Genomic DNA, 16,569 nt, shown 5'->3' with positions numbered 1-16,569 from the left:
CCCCAACCGGGCCTGATCCCTACAGAGATCTCTACTCCCCCCAACCGGGCATGATCCACTACAGAGATCTCCCCTCCCCCCAAACCGGGCCTGATCCCTACAGAGATCTCCCCTCCCCCCCAAACCGGGCCTGATCCCTACAGAGATCTCCCCTCCCCAAACCGGGCCTGATCCCTACAGAGATCTCCCCTCCCCCCAACCGGGCCTGATCCCTACAGAGATCTCCCCCCCCCCAACCGGGCCTGATCCCTACAGAGATCTCCCCCCCCAACCGGGCCTGATCCCTACAGAGATCTCCCCCCCCAACCGGGCCTGATCCCTACAGAGATCTCCCCCCCCAACCGGGCCTGATCCCTACAGAGATCTCCCCCCCCCAACCGGGCCTGATCCCTACAGAGATCTCCCCCCCCCCAACCGGGCCTGATCCCTACAGAGATCTCCCCCCCCCCAACCGGGCCTGATCCCTACAGAGATCTCCCCCCCCCCCAACCGGGCCTGATCCCTACAGAGATCTCCCCCCCCCCCAACCGGGCCTGATCCCTACAGAGATCTCCCCCCCCCCCACCGGGCCTGATCCCTACAGAGATCTCCCCCCCCCCAACCGGGCCTGATCCCTACAGAGATCTCCCCCCCCCAACCGGGCCTGATCCCTACAGAGATCTCCCCCCCCCAACCGGGCCTGATCCCTACAGAGATCTCCCCCCCCAACCGGGCCTGATCCCTACAGAGATCTCCCCCCCCAACCGGGCCTGATCCCTACAGAGATCTCCCCCCCCAACCGGGCCTGATCCCTACAGAGATCTCCCCCCCCCAACCGGGCCTGATCCCTACAGAGATCTCCCCCCCCAACCGGGCCTGATCCCTACAGAGATCTCCCCCCCCAACCGGGCCTGATCCCTACAGAGATCTCCCCCCCCAACCGGCCTGATCCCTACAGAGATCTCCCCCCCCAACCGGGCCTGATCCCTACAGAGATCTCCCCCCCCAACCGGGCCTGATCCCTACAGAGATCTCCCCCCCAACCGGGCCTGATCCCTACAGAGATCTCCCCCCCCAACCGGGCCTGATCCCTACAGAGATCTCCCCCCCCCAACCGGGCCTGATCCCTACAGAGATCTCCCCCCCCAACCGGGCCTGATCCCTACAGAGATCTCCCCCCCCCCAACCGGGCCTGATCCCTACAGAGATCTCCCCCCCCCAACCGGGCCTGATCCCTACAGAGATCTCCCCCCCCCAACCGGGCCTGATCCCTACAGAGATCTCCCCCCCCCCAACCGGGCCTGATCCCTACAGAGATCTCCCCCCAACCGGGCCTGATCCCTACAGAGATCTCCCCCCCCCAACCGGGCCTGATCCCTACAGAGATCTCCCCCCCCAACCGGGCCTGATCCCTACAGAGATCTCCCCCCCAACCGGGCCTGATCCCTACAGAGATCTCCCCCCCACCGGGCCTGATCCCTACAGAGATCTCCCCCCCCAACCGGGCCTGATCCCTACAGAGATCTCCCCCCCAACCGGGCCTGATCCCTACAGAGATCTCCCCTCCCCCCCAACCGGGCCTGATCCCTACAGAGATCTCCCTCCCCCCCAACCGGGCCTGATCCCTACAGAGATCTCCCTCCCCCCCCAACCGGGCCTGATCCCTACAGAGATCTCCCCCCCCCAACCGGGCCTGATCCCTACAGAGATCTCCCCCCCCCAACCGGGCCTGATCCCTACAGAGATCTCCCCCCCCCAACCGGGCCTGATCCCTACAGAGATCTCCCCCCCCCAACCGGGCCTGATCCCTACAGAGATCTCCCCCCCCCAACCGGGCCTGATCCCTACAGAGATCTCCCCCCCCAACCGGGCCTGATCCTACAGAGATCTCCCCCCCCCAACCGGGCCTGATCCCTACAGAGATCTCCCCCCCCAACCGGGCCTGATCCCTACAGAGATCTCCCCCCCAACCGGGCCTGATCCCTACAGAGACCTCCCCTCCCCCCCTAACTGGGGTCTGCAACATTGTAACAACAACAACATCATCATCACTACACCGGAAGTGTCTCTTCCTCTTTATACTCCTCATTGTTTATCTCTCTATTATTATATCACATCTGTGTGTGTATATATATATATATATAATACATCTGTATACAGAGGAGACTATCTGTATATTGCTATTGTATAGATTGTGTGTGTAAAATATATATCATTTTTATTTAATAAAAATAATATTATTATTCTGCCAATAGGAAATATTACTTCTGGATGAAGGACAGATCTGTATGATCGGATATTATTTATATCATCTGGAGAAATCTTATTATTATTATTATTATTATTATTATTATTATTATTATTATTATTATTATTATTATTATTAGTAAAAACTGCTTCTGGATTTGTATAGATCTCTATACATTATTATTATTATTATTAAGTGAAATGCTGCTGCCAGATCTGTATAGTTCATGGCGGGTGTAGGAAAGAATCGCCCCTTGTTTAAATGATCGCCTTTTGTTGCTTTGCAGCCTGAAATGAAGACGGACACAGTTTTTGTTTTATCCAGATGGATGGATGGGGGGGGAGAGCGAGAGAGAGAGGGATGGGGGCAAAACAGGCTCCAAGGATGGATGGTTGGGTGGGGGGGAGAGTGCAGGGGAACCTGCTGCCCCTGTAGAGGGATATACAATATCGGCACAGGATCAGGTTCTGGTGCAGACCACCACCTCATCCCGCCTGGTAATCCGACAAGCACCGGCAGTCCGTGTCCTCGTATAACCCGCAACATCTCAGGTTATCCTATGCCACTCAAGGACTGTGCCCACACAATGCCCACACAATGCCCACACAATGCCCCCATGTCCCCAGATGTTTAATCTGCTTATATTTTGCCTTCCCCGTCCCCCCTCCCCCCATTAACATAATGACATTTTTAACCTATTTTTATTACATCCCTTAGTTCATATCCAGCACTGACATCACCAAGTCTCTGTGCCTCTATGCTCTCAGGGCTCAGTACTCCTCCGAGGGGGGGGGGGTCCCTGGATACTCCTCCGAGGGGGGGGGGTCCCTGGGTACTCCGAGAAGGGAGGGGGGTCCCTGGGTACTCCTCCGAGAAGGGGGGGGGGGTCCCTGGATACTCCTCCGAGAAGGGGGGTCCCTGGATACTCCTCCGAGAAGGGGGGTCCCTGGATACTCCTCCGAGAAGGGGGGTCCCTGGATACTCCTCCGAGAAGGGGGGTCCCTGGATACTCCTCCGAGAAGGGGGGTCCCTGGATACTCCTCCGAGAAGGGGGGGGGTCCCTGGGTACTCCGAGAAGGGAGGGGGGTCCCTGGGTACTCCTCCGAGAAGGGAGGGGGGTCCCTGGGTACTCCTCCGAGAAGGGGGGGGGGTCCCTGGATACTCCTCCGAGAAGGGGGGTCCCTGGATACTCCTCCGAGAAGGGGGGGGGGTCCCTGGATACTCCTCCGAGAAGGGGGGGGGGTCCCTGGATACTCCTCCGAGAAGGGGGGGGGTCCCTGGATACTCCTCCGAGAAGGGGGGGGGTCCCTGGATACTCCTCCGAGAAGGGGGGGGGGTCCCTGGATACTCCTCCGAGAAGGGGGGTCCCTGGATACTCCTCCGAGAAGGGGGGGGGTCCCTGGATACTCCTCCGAGAAGGGGGGGGGTCCCTGGATACTCCTCCGAGAAGGGGGGGGGTCCCTGGATACTCCTCCGAGAAGGGGGGGGGTCCCTGGATACTCCTCCGAGAAGGGGGGGGTCCCTGGATACTCGTCCGAGAAGGGGGGGTCCATGGGTACTCCTCCGAGAAGGGGGGGGGTCCCTGGGTACTCCTCCGAGAAGGGGGGGTCCCTCGGTACTCCTCCACGGAATGAAAGGGGCAGAGCTGGGGAGGGCTAGAATATGCTGGACTTCTTCCAGCCAGGAAATGAGGCGGAGCTCTGTCTGACTGGCTGCAGCTTCTAATGTACATTTTGAGAAGCTCACAGTGTGCAGTGAAATCAGAGGAATCCGTTTCAGTCCAGGAGAGAAGTCGGTACACCTGGAGGATGGAGGACGTACTTAAGCACCCACCCCCCCCCCCCCACAATAGAAATGAGTGATCAGCAGATTGCTTAGCTGAAGTCTACAGCGCCTAGTAGCCAATGAAGTGGGGAACATGCACGTCTAAAGGGATGCCAGTGGTCAATGTAGTGGGAACATGCACGTCTAAAGGGATGCCAGTGGTCAATGTAGTGGGGAACATGCACGTCTAAAGGGATGCCGGCGATGTGTTCTTTCATATGATTTTGAAAAGGATCCAAGGCAGAATGCGGTGATGTTTATTGTAGCCTGGCTGGCCCCTCCCACTAGATATGGATCGGGTTTCAGTGTTATGTTTTCTGACTCCCTGTCTGAAGGCCGTGGCATTTGGTCATGTGATCTCTACTGAAAGGGGCGGGTACAAGGGTCACACTGTGTAGATCACGTGACAATCTGAGCGCAGACTGTGATACATTGTTGCTGTCTTCAGGTTACCGTTAGTAACGCCCCCCGTTTTTGTCTCTCTTCTCTTGCAGCACCTGGTTATGAGCTTCAGAGACTCAGCGCTGCAGTATTTCCTGGACTTTACCGACACCGACGAAAGTCGCTGCGAGCCGGAGCTTCTCGCCAAGGCTTTCCTCCCGGTAAAATCTGGCTCCACCCCGAGCAGCCCGATGAAGATCAAAGAGCTCTACCGGAGGAGATATCCGCGGAAGATCCTCAACAGCGCGGACCTGACCATGCTGCACGTGCAGGCCGGGGCCTTGCCCAACACCGCCTCCTTGGCGCAAGGGTCGCTGTGCCACCTGGGCTACGACAACAGCGCCATGGCGGCCGGCGTCCCCTCCTCCATGCTGCCGCCTCTGCCCATGCTGAGCCCGAAACAAGAGCCGGACATCCAGCACCTCTCCCCGCCCATCCTCCCCGTCCACCCCGACGTCAAGATGAAGAGGCTCCCCTTCTACGACGTGTACGATGAACTCATCAAGCCCACCACACTGGGTGAGTGAGGAGCGAGCGATGAGGAGGGGTTCCCACCATCCCTGTGCCGAGTTCCCGGGTCTGTACACCCGCTGTGCCCATTATGAGGGGTTCCCACCATCCCTGTGCCGAGTTCCCGGGTCTGTACACCCGCTGTGCCCATTATGAGGGGTTCCCACCATCCCTGTGCTGAGTTCCCGGGTCTGTACACCCGCTGTGCCCATTATGAGGGGTTCCCACCATCCCTGTGCTGAGTTCCCGGGTCTGTACACCCGCTGTGCCCATTATGAGGGGTTCCCACCATCCCTGTGCTGAGTTCCCGGGTCTGTACACCCGCTGTGCCCATTATGAGGGGTTCCCACCATCCCTGTGCCGAGTTCCCGGGTCTGTACACCCGCTGTGCCCATTATGAGGGGTTCCCACCATCCCTGTGCCGAGTTCCCGGGTCTGTACACCCGCTGTGCCCATTATGAGGGGTTCCCACCATCACTGTGCTGAGTTCCCGGGTCTGTACACCCGCTGTGCCCATTATGAGGGGTTCCCACCATCCCTGTGCTGAGTTCCCGGGTCTGTACGCCCGCTGTGCCCATTATGAGGAGTTCCCACCATCCCTGTGCTGAGTTCCCGGGTCTTTACACCCGCTGTGCCCATTATGAGGGGTTCCCACCATCCCTGTGCTGAGTTCCCGGGTCTGTACGCCCGCTGTGCCCATTATGAGGGGTTCCCACCATCCCTGTGCTGAGTTCCCGGGTCTGTACACCCGCTGTGCCCATTATGAGGGGTTCCCACCATCCCTGTGCTCAGATCCTTTCTTGGCGACGCCTCACCTGACTCTAACCATCTCTGTCTCCTTCCAGCATCAACCAACACCCAGAGGTTTGAAGAGGCCCATTTCAGCTTCGCATTAACCCCCCAGCAGGTCCATCAGATCCTCACTTCCAGGTCAGTTCATTGATGGGGAACGTAGAAGGGGGGGGAAGCAGATAAATCAAAACCTCACCTTGATTAAAAATATACCGAGATACATCGGGGGTCAGACACCACAAATGATCGCCGTCTTGATTTGTAATAATATTTGCTGTAATGTTTGGCTCCATCTAGTGGCCACAATGTGGTATTTTAGTTATATTGAGATATTTCTGGAAAAAACTGCATTATGACCACTAGATGGCGATAACCATATTGCAGTCAAAACGGCGATCAATACTTGTGGCTGCATAAGACCTCCTCACGGTGATTTTTTTTTTTTCTTTATTATTATTATTATTATTTTTTTTTTTTATATATGTAACCCCTCCCCCATATTAAATTCATTTTAACATATTGTATATCTGTGAAAATGTTGAATTGAACTGGTTTTGATTTGTAGTGTGTTTTTTATTTTTTCCATTTGCAGGGATATATTGCCGGGAGCGAAGTGCGATTACACAGTACAGGTTCAGCTCAGGTAATCCTTCCTTCATAATTTGGGAACACCCAACTTTCCTCTGCCCCTCCCCCTATTCACTTACCTTTTTTTTTTATATTGTTCTAGATTATAAAGGGCTACAAACCTATCGCCAAGTCCAAGATCCCCCCCCCATCCGAGCCCCCGCTGGCGCCAGGGTCCTGCTCCCCCGCTGGCCTCAGGTTGCGCCAGGGTTCCCGTCCAAGTCCCCGCTTGCGTCAGGGTTACCCGTCCTAGCCTCCCCTTTATAATTTGGGAACACCCACCTTTCCTCTGCCCCTCCCCCTATTCACTTACCTTTTTTTTTTTTTTATTGTTCTAGATTATAATGGGCTACAAACCTCACCCTATCCGAGCTCCCCGTCAGAGCCCCCGCTTGCATGGTGCTCCAAATCCCTGCTTGCGGCAGGCTCCCCATCAGAGCCCCCGCTTGCGCTAAGGTCTAAATCATCGCTTGCGCCAGGGTTCCCCATCCTAGCCCCCCCCCCCCCCTTCATCCATAATTTTAGGAATACCCACCTTTCCTCTGCCCCACATTCACTTACCCCCGCTTGCGCCGGGTTCCTCCTCCCGCTACCCCCGCTTGCGCCGGGTTCCTCCTCCCGCTACCCCCGCTTGCGCCGAGGTCCTCCTCCCGCTACCCCCGATTGCGCCGGGGTCCTCCTCCCGCTACCCCCGATTGCGCCGGGGTCCTCCTCCCGCTACCCCCGATTGCGCCGGGGTCCTCATCCCGATACCCCCGATTGCGCCGGGTTCCTCCTCCCGCTACCCCCGCTTGCGCTAAGGTCTAAATCATCGCTTGCGCCAGGGTTCCCCATCCTAGCCCCCCCCCCCCCTTCATCCATAATTTTAGGAATACCCACCTTTCCTCTGCCCCACATTCACTTACCCCCGCTTGCGCCGGGTTCCTCCTCCCGCTACCCCCGCTTGCGCCGGGTTCCTCCTCCCGCTACCCCCGCTTGCGCCGAGGTCCTCCTCCCGCTACCCCCGATTGCGCCGGGGTCCTCCTCCCGCTACCCCCGATTGCGCCGGGGTCCTCCTCCCGCTACCCCCGATTGCGCCGGGGTCCTCCTCCCGCTACCCCCGATTGCGCCGGGGTCCTCATCCCGATACCCCCGATTGCGCCGGGTTCCTCCTCCCGCTACCCCCGCTTGCGCTAAGGTCTAAATCATCGCTTGCGCCAGGGTTCCCCATCCTAGCCCCCCCCCCCTTCATCCATAATTTTAGGAATACCCACCTTTCCTCTGCCCCACATTCACTTACCCCCGCTTGCCCCGGGTTCCTCCTCCCGCTACCCCCGCTTGCGCCGGGGTCCTCCTCCCGCTACCCCCGCTTGCGCCGGGGTCCTCCTCCCGCTACCCCCGATTGCGCCGGGGTCCTCCTCCCGCTACCCCCGATTGCGCCGGGGTCCTCCTCCCGCTACCCCCGATTGCGCCGGGTTCCTCCTCCCGCTACCCCCGCTTGCGACGGGGTCCTCCTCCCGCTAGCGCCGGGGTCCTCCTCCCCCCCCCCCCCCGCTTGCGCCGGGGTCCCGTCACCCACCCCCCCCCCACCGCTTGCGCCGGGGTCCCGTCCCGTTACCCCCCCCCCGCTTGTGCCGGGGTCCTCCTCCCGCACCCCCGCTTGCATTATGGTCCAAATCTCTGCTTGCGCCAGGTTCCCCGTCAGAGCCCCCCGCCACTCGCGCCAGGGTCCGAATCCTCAAGGTTCCCGTCGAAGTCCCCGCTTGCGTTAGGGTTCCCCAGCCTAGCCTTCCCTTCGTAATTTTTTAGGAACGCCCACCTTTCCTCTGCCCCACCCCCACATTCACTTACCCCGCTTGCATCGGGGGTCCCCCTTCCAAGCCCCCCCCCCACACCTTGCGCTAGGGGGTCCCCAATCCGAGTCCCCGCTAGCGTCAGGGTCCCCATCAGCAGATAACCAACAGATCTGGTTTCTCAGACTATGCTCATAAGCTGCGGGCCGTAGTTGGGAGACGCCTGGCCTAAATCTATCGCACTGTCAGCACCATCTAGTGGCCAGAGCGGTGTTTACCTGATTGCAGTATCTCAGGAAAATACCACATTTCGGCCAAAAGGGGGAGCTGATAGTCATAGAAGGTACACATAATAGAAATAATACGGGGATTTTCCAGGACATGGAGACTTTTGGATATGAATGTGAAGGGGGGGGGGGGCAATGTCTTAGTAAATCCTTCTTGGTGGAGAAGGTGATCACATGTCTTATCCCAAAAATGTGAGGATTATTCCTCATTTCAGGACAGTGGGAGGAGCCATGCAAATCCAATCCTTTACACCCCATTGGCCAGATACACGACTGGTGTACAGTGCAGATCGTGTGGGAGGGCCATTTATTACTGTTTCAGGCTTGTTGGCCATCATCAGTGCAGCGTATGCAAACCATGTACCCCCTATGGAGGAGGGCTTGGGACCCTACCAGACAGTATAACCAGGTTTTGGGACTGAAGCTCCTTTTTTTTATTTTTTTTTATTTATTTTTTTTATGTTTTGGTTCCTGACACCCCTCTCTTGTGTCCAGGTTCTGTCTTTGTGAGACCAGCTGCCCCCAGGAGGACTATTTCCCCCCCAACCTGTTTGTGAAGGTCAACGGCAAGCTTTGCCCGCTGCCGGTAAGTTACGCGGTCACTCCGGATCTCCTCTCTCCCGAGCTTCCTACCCCAGAAGATGTTCACCAGAGCTCTCCCTTCCCTACAGGGTTACCTTCCTCCCACCAAGAACGGCGTAGAGCCCAAACGGCCGAGTAGACCCATCAACATCTCACCGCTGATCCGCCTCTCTTCCACCGCGGCCAACAGCATCGTGGTCAACTGGTCCTCCGAGTTCGGCAGGGTAAGGTGTCCTCCACCTGCTTAAAGGGTCACTCCACCCTGAATTGGTAGAGCTGGAAAATTAAACCCCTCCCCCCCACCAATGGAGTTCTTCTGTCTCTTGGAGACACTACTGATGAGAAAATGACACTTAAAATCACTTTAAGAAAATCTTATTATTGTTAATATTTTTCTTTTATTATTACTATTCTACTTTTTTTATTTTGTAATAATTTTAATATTATTATTTTTTTATTATTTATAAAACTAATGATCTTAAACATCATTAATAATAATTTTTATTTATAAAACGAATGATTGTTGTTGGTATTATTATTAATAATCATTTTTATTATTTATAAAACTAGTGTTATTATTATTTATTATTTTTAAAATTAATAATAATAATGTTTAATATTTATAAATCGAATGATATTAAACATCGTTATTAATAATAATTTTTATTTATAAAACGAATGATTGTTGTTGGTATTATTATTCATTTTTATTATTTGTAAAACTAGTGTTATTATTATTTTTTATTATTATTTTGATAAACAATGAATAATAATGTTTAATATTTATAAAACTAATGATATTAAACATCATTATTAATAATAATTTGTATTATTATGAAAACTAATGATATAAAACATCATTATTATTAATAACTTTATTATTAATAATAATTTGTTATTAATTATTGTATTTATAAAACAAATTATATTAAACATCATCATTATTATTAATAATTTTTATTTATAAAACGAATGATTATTGTTGGTATTATTATTATTCTTAATAATCATTTTTATTTATAAAACTAGTGTTGTTGTTGTTGTTATTATTATTATTTTTTTTTTTTTTTTAATTAATAAAATTAATGATAAAAAATGAAGAATAATGTTTAATATTTATAAAACGAATGATATTAAACATCATTATTATTAATCATTTTTATTTATAAAACGAATGATTATTGTTATTATTATTATTCTTAATAATCATTTTTATTTATAAAACTAGTGTTGTTGTTGTTATTATTATTTTTATTAATAAATGATAAAAAATGAAGAATAATGTTTAATATTTATAAAACGAATGATATTAAACATCATTATTAATAATAATAATTTGTATTATAAAACAAATGATATTAAACAACATCATTATTATTAATAATTGTATTATAATAATTTGTTATTAATAATAATTTGTATTATTTATAAAACTAATTGTTGTTGGTATTATTATTAATAATAATTTTTATTTATAAAACGAATGTTATTATTATTTTAATAAAATTAATGATAATAAAAAATGAAGAATAATGTTTAATATTTATAAAACAAATGATATTAAACATCATTATTAATAATAAGAATTTGTATTATTATAAAACGAATGATATTAAACAACATCATTATTATTAATAATAAACGTATTAATAATTTGTTAATAATAATAATCATTTGTATTAAACAAATGATATTAAACATCATTATTATTAATAATAATTTGTATTTATAAAATGAATGATATTAAACTTATATTTTTTATTTTTATTATAAAACTAATGATAATATCATTAGTTTTATAATAAAAATTATAATAATATTATACATTTTTTATTATTAATAATAATAATAATAATAATAATAATAGTAATAATTCATGAAATTAAACCTTATTGTTGTTTTTACTATAAATTTTTGTATTATTTCTAATAATAATTTCATTAATGCTTCCATTCCCTCTCTATATGACAGAATTACTCCCTCTCGGTGTATCTGGTGAAGCAGCTGACATCGGTCACTCTGCTGCAAAAACTGCGGGCCAAAGGCATCCGGAACCCGGACCACTCCAGAGCGCTGAGTGAGTCTAGAACAATTCTCTCTGCCTGAAAATGAACACCGCGCCCCTCTGACTAGTGTTTTGCTGATTCACGCTTTTGATTTCCTTCTTTTTGTCCCACAACAGTAAAAGAAAAACTGACAGCCGATCCTGACAGCGAAATCGCCACGACCAGCCTGAGGGTGTCTCTGATGTGTCCGGTAAGTAGAATCAATTTATTAAAAAAAAACCTAGTCCCCACCCTCCAGGATCAATGTTATCCAAATAAATAATGTAGCAATTGCTAAATAATAATTAGTCCCACAGCAGAAATGTAAGAACTGTTTTGGGTAATTGAGTGTCCGGTGAGTTCACTCAATTTTATTAAAAAAACCTAGTCCCCACCCCCCAGGATCAATGTATTACTTTATTCAGCAATTGCTACAATATTAATTTAGATAATCGGGTCCATAGCAGAGATGTAAGAACTGCTGTGGGTGTCTGTGTCCGATGAGTTCACTCAATTTATGTTAAACAAAAAATAAAACCTAGCCCCCACCCCCGAGGATCAATGTATTAGTTTAAATTGATGCTCTAGTCATTTCTAAATAATCAGGTCCATAGCAGAAATGTAAGAACTTATGTGGGTGTCTCTGATGTGTCCAATGAGTTCACTCAATTTTATTTAAAAAAACAACAAAAAAACAAAAACAACAACCTAGTCCCCACCCTCCAGGATCAATGTATTACTTTGCTGTCTAAATTAATGATCTCGCAAATGGCAAAAAATAAGATCCATAGCAAAAAATGTAAAACTGCTGTGGGTGTCTCTGATGTGGGTCTGGTGAGTTCAGTGAATTTATTAAAAAAAAAAAAAAAAAAAAAAAAAAAGCACAGTCCCCACCCAGTCTTCGTTTGTTATCTAAACTAATATTGTAGCAATTGTCGAATGATCCGGTCCATAGCAGAAATGTAAGAACTGCTGTGGCTATCTCTGATGTGTCCATTGAGTTCACTGAATTTTATAAAAAAATAAAAATAAAAAAAACCTAGTTCCTGCCCCCAGGATCCTTGTATTACTTTGTCAATTACTGCATCGTTAATTTAGATAACAAAGTAATACAATGATCCGGGGTGGTGGGGGCTAGGGCTGTGTGGTGTGTGTTTGTTTTTTTTTTTTTGTTTTTTTCTTTATTATATTTATTTTTTCAAATTAAATGGATTGAACTCAACAGATACATCAGACACCCACGGCAGTTCGTATATTTCTGCTTTTGGACCTGATTATTTGTTAATTGCTGCATCATTAATTTAGATAACAAATAATCAGGTCCAAAGCAGAAATGTAAGAACTGATGTGGGTGTCTCTGTGTCCAGTGAGTCCACTCCATTAATTTATTTATAAAAAAAATAAATAAAAAAAAAACCTAGTCCCCACCCCCCCAGGATCAGTTTGTTATCTAAACAAATATTGTAGCAATTGTCGACTGATCTGGTCCATAGAAGTAATGTAAGAACTGCTGTGGATATCTCCGTGTCCGTTGAATTCACTCAATTTTTATAAGAAGAAAAAAAAAAAAAGCATAGTTCCCACCCCGCCAGGATCTTTGTATTACTTTGTCAATTTTCTGCATCATTAATGTGGATATCAAAGTAAATACAATGATCCTGGGTGGTGGGGATTAGGGATTTTTTTTTTTTTTTTTCTTCAAATAAATGGAGTGAACTCACCGGACACATCAGACACACCCACAGCAGTTCTTATATTTCTGCTTTAGACCTGATTATTTGTCAATTGTTGCATCATTAATTTAGATAAATAATCAGGCCCAAAGCAGAAATGTAAGAGCTGCTGTGGGTGTCTCCAGTGTGTCCAGTGAGTTCACTCCTTTTTTATAAAAAAAAAAAAAAAACCTAGTCCCCACCACCCAGGATCATTGTATTACTTTGTTATCTAATACACTGCTCCTGGGTAGTGGGGACTAGTTTTTTTTTTATTTATTTATTTATTTTAAATAAAAAGACCTAGTCCCCACCACCCAGGATCATTGTATTAGAGAACAAAGTAATACAATGATCCTGGGTGGTGGGGACTAGGTTTTGTTTTGTTTTCTTTTTTAAATAAAAAGGAGTGAACTCACTGGATACATCAGAGACACCCACAGCAGTTCTTACATTTCTGCTTTTGGACCTGATTATTATCTAAATTAATGATGCAACAATTGACAAATCAGGTCCAAAACAGAAATGTAAGAACTGCTGTGGGTGTGTCTGATGTGTCCAGTGAGTTCACTCCTTTTTTTTTTTTTTATTTAAAAAAACAAAACCTAGTCCTCACCACCCAGGATCATTGTATTACTTTGTTATCTAATACAATGATCCTGGGTGGTGTGGACTAGGTCTTTTTATTTAAAAATAAATAAATAAAGTAATACAATGATCCTGGGTGGTGTGGACTAGGTCTTTTTATTTAAAATAAATAAAAAAAAACCTAGTCCCCACCACCCATGAGTAGTGTATTAGATAACAAAGTAATACAATGATCCTGAGTGGTGGGGACTAGGTTTTTTATGTTATCTAATACATTGATCCTGGGTGGTGGGCACTAGGTCTTTTTATTTAAAAATAAATATAAAAAAACCTAGTCCCCACCACCCAGAATCATTGTATTACTTTGTTATCTAATACAATGATCCTGGGTGGTGGGCACTAGGTCTTTTTATTTAAAAATAAATATAAAAAACCTAGTCCCCACCACCCAGGATCTTTGTATTCGATAAAGTAATACAATGATTCTGGGTGGTGGGGACTAGGTTTTGTTTTTTAATAAAAAGGAGTGAACTCACTGGACACATAAGAGACACCCACAGCAGCTCTAGTCCTAGTCCCCACCACCCAGGATCATTGTATTACTTTGTTATCCAAATCAAAATTGTAGCAATTGCCAAAAATTCAGGTCCATAGCAGCAATGTAAAAACTACTGTTGCCCCATAGGGGGTGTTTGGGGGGGTTAATGATAGATTTTGGGTCTCCGTAGATGGGCCCTCCTTTTTATGAAGGTCTCCATGTCTCGGTTCCCCTGTAGTTGGGTAAGATGCGTCTGACGGTTCCCTGCCGGGCGATCACCTGCACTCACCTCCAGTGCTTCGATGCCGCGCTGTACCTGCAGATGAACGAGAAGAAGCCGACCTGGACTTGTCCCGTCTGCGACAAGAAGGCGCCGTACGACACGTTAATCATCGACGGGTGAGCACTATGTAGAAAGATACGAAGATTTAGGAAGGATATCGATGAGATTATAGTGGATTTATGAGCCGGAGTTTCCCTGTTTCCCCTCCCCCCACCCGCAGCCTCTTCATGGAGATCCTGAACTCCTGCACGGACTGCGACGAGATCCAGTTCATGGAGGACGGTTCCTGGTGTCCCATGAAACCCAAGAAGGAGAAGCAGGATCTGTGCCAGACGCAGACTTATGGCACCATCGACGGTAAGTGCCATTTACGTTCAGCCAAAGGATGCTTGGGTTCCCCGACCACTCGCATGCAGGAAGGATTTGAAAGCCTGCTTTTAATAATAATAAATATACATTGAATGTCATTTATCCGAACACCTTGTGACCTCCCCCTCCCCCCCCTTTCAGCCGGCGCGCTCTACAGCCTCAGCCCCGACTTCAAGCACAACACCGAGACCATGAAGAAGGTGGAGGTCATTGACCTGACCCTGGACAGCTCGTCCGATGAAGACGAACCCCCGGCCAAGAGGACCTGTCCCATCACCTCCACCATCATGCCTTCCATCGGCTCCAAAGGGTAAGACTTGGCCAAAGATCCAAATCCTTCCATTGGTAAGATGTCTCCACAAAGGTGCAAGATCTCCCTCCACAGGCGGGTCCTCGGGGGGCTTCCCACGTGTAATGTCATTGGGGAGGATGGTGAGATACAAGTTAAGGGACCGTCCCGCCTGCACCGCGCAAAAAGCTCGTCAACGAACGACTTGCACGTTTCCAGAGACGCACCGGCCAGATGATACAGAAGTATGTTGTGTCCAGGACACGCCCCTTACTCCTCGTCCTTCTCCAGTCCCTTACTACTCGTCTCCCTCATCCTCCTCGCTCTCCCTTACTCCTCTTCCTTCTCCAGCACCCTCTCTTTCCCTTACTACTCATCTCCCTCATCCTCCTCGCTCTCCCTTACTCCTCTTCTTCCCATCCCCCCTCTCTCTCTGTCCCTTACTCCCCATCATTTCCCTTACTACTCGTCTCCCCCATCCTCCTCGCTCTCCCTTACTCCTCTTCCTTCTCCAGCACCCTCTCTCTGTCCCTTACTCCCCATCATTTCCCTTACTACTCGTCTCCCTCATCCTCCTCGCTCTCCCTTACTCCTCCCATCCCCCCCTCTCTCTGTCCCTTACTCCCCATCATCTCCCTTACTACTCGTCTCCCTCATCCTCCTCGCTCTCCCTTACTCCTCTTCCTCCCATCCCACTCTCTCTGTCCCTTACTCCGCATCATCTCCCTTACTACTCGTCTTCCCTCATCCCCCCCCACCCTCTCTCTGTCTTACTCCCCATTTCTCTTACTACTCGTCTCCCTCATCCTCCTCGCTCCCCCTCTCTCTGTCTCTTACTCCCCATCATCTCCCTTACTACTCGTCTCCCTCATCCTCCTCGCTCTCCCTTACTCCTCTTCTTCCCATCCCCCTCTCTTTGTCCCTTACTCCGCATCATCTCCCTTATTACTTGTCTCCCTCATTCCCACCCTCTCTCTGTCTTACTCCCCATTTCCCTTACTACTCGTCTCCCTCATCCTCCTCGCTCTCCCATCCCCCCCTCTCTCTGCCCCTTACTCCCCATCATCTCCCTTACTACTCATCTCCCTCATCCTCCTCGCTCCCCCTCTCTCTGTCTCTTACTCCCCATCATCTCCCTTACTACTCGTCTCCCTCATCCTCCTCGCTCTCCCTTACTCTTCTTCTTCCCATCCCCCTCTCTCTCCCTTACTCCGCATAATCTCCCTTACTACTCGTCTCCCTCATCCCCCCCCCCCCCCCCACCCTCTCTCTGTCTAACTCCCCATTTCCCTTACTACTCGTCTCCCTCATCCTCCTCTCTGTCCCTTACTCCCCATCATCTCCCTTACTACTCATCTCCTTCATCCTCCTTACTCTCCCCTACTCCTTTTCCTACTCCTCTCTTTCCCATCCCCCCCTCCTCTCTGTCCCTTACTCCCCATCATCTCCCTTACTACTCGTCTCCCTCATCCTCCTCGCTCTCTCTTACTCCTCTTCCTCCCTCCCTCTCTCTGTCCCTTACTCCCCATCATCTCCCTTACTGCTCTTTCCTCTTTTCCTCCTCCTTTCCCCTAGCTGACCTCTCCTGTTATCCTCTGGATATCTTGCCACTTTCTTTGCATGGATCATGGCAGCTCAGTGATTTAGTGCTGAGCATGACTCCCTTGCAGCACTGAGGTCCCT

The 16,569-nt window shown here is 48.8% G+C and overlaps 1 protein-coding gene across 1 annotated transcript in view; it reads left to right on the top strand.

The window, feature by feature from the left end:
* Nucleotides 1-4,545: 4,545 nt before the first annotated feature.
* Nucleotides 4,546-16,569, top strand: part of PIAS3 (protein inhibitor of activated STAT 3) — a gene marked incomplete at its 5' end in the record, with an annotated part of 19,770 nt that continues 7,746 nt past the window's right edge. The window contains 10 exon segments of the mRNA XM_077463964.1: nucleotides 4,546-5,011; nucleotides 5,848-5,932; nucleotides 6,387-6,437; nucleotides 8,976-9,066; nucleotides 9,152-9,286; nucleotides 11,034-11,139; nucleotides 11,245-11,318; nucleotides 14,184-14,344; nucleotides 14,449-14,585; nucleotides 14,739-14,907. Coding sequence (XP_077320090.1) covers nucleotides 4,555-5,011; nucleotides 5,848-5,932; nucleotides 6,387-6,437; nucleotides 8,976-9,066; nucleotides 9,152-9,286; nucleotides 11,034-11,139; nucleotides 11,245-11,318; nucleotides 14,184-14,344; nucleotides 14,449-14,585; nucleotides 14,739-14,907 — 1,466 coding nt within the window.

This window comes from Lithobates pipiens, unplaced genomic scaffold, assembly GCF_037356315.1.
Source record: "Lithobates pipiens isolate NorthernLeopardFrog02 unplaced genomic scaffold, aLitPip1_a1.2 Scaffold_30, whole genome shotgun sequence".
In the NCBI taxonomy this organism is placed as follows: domain Eukaryota; kingdom Metazoa; phylum Chordata; class Amphibia; order Anura; family Ranidae; genus Lithobates; species Lithobates pipiens.
The sequence above is the reverse complement of the archived record's forward strand: the minus strand, read 5'-3'. Positions and strand labels throughout refer to the sequence as shown.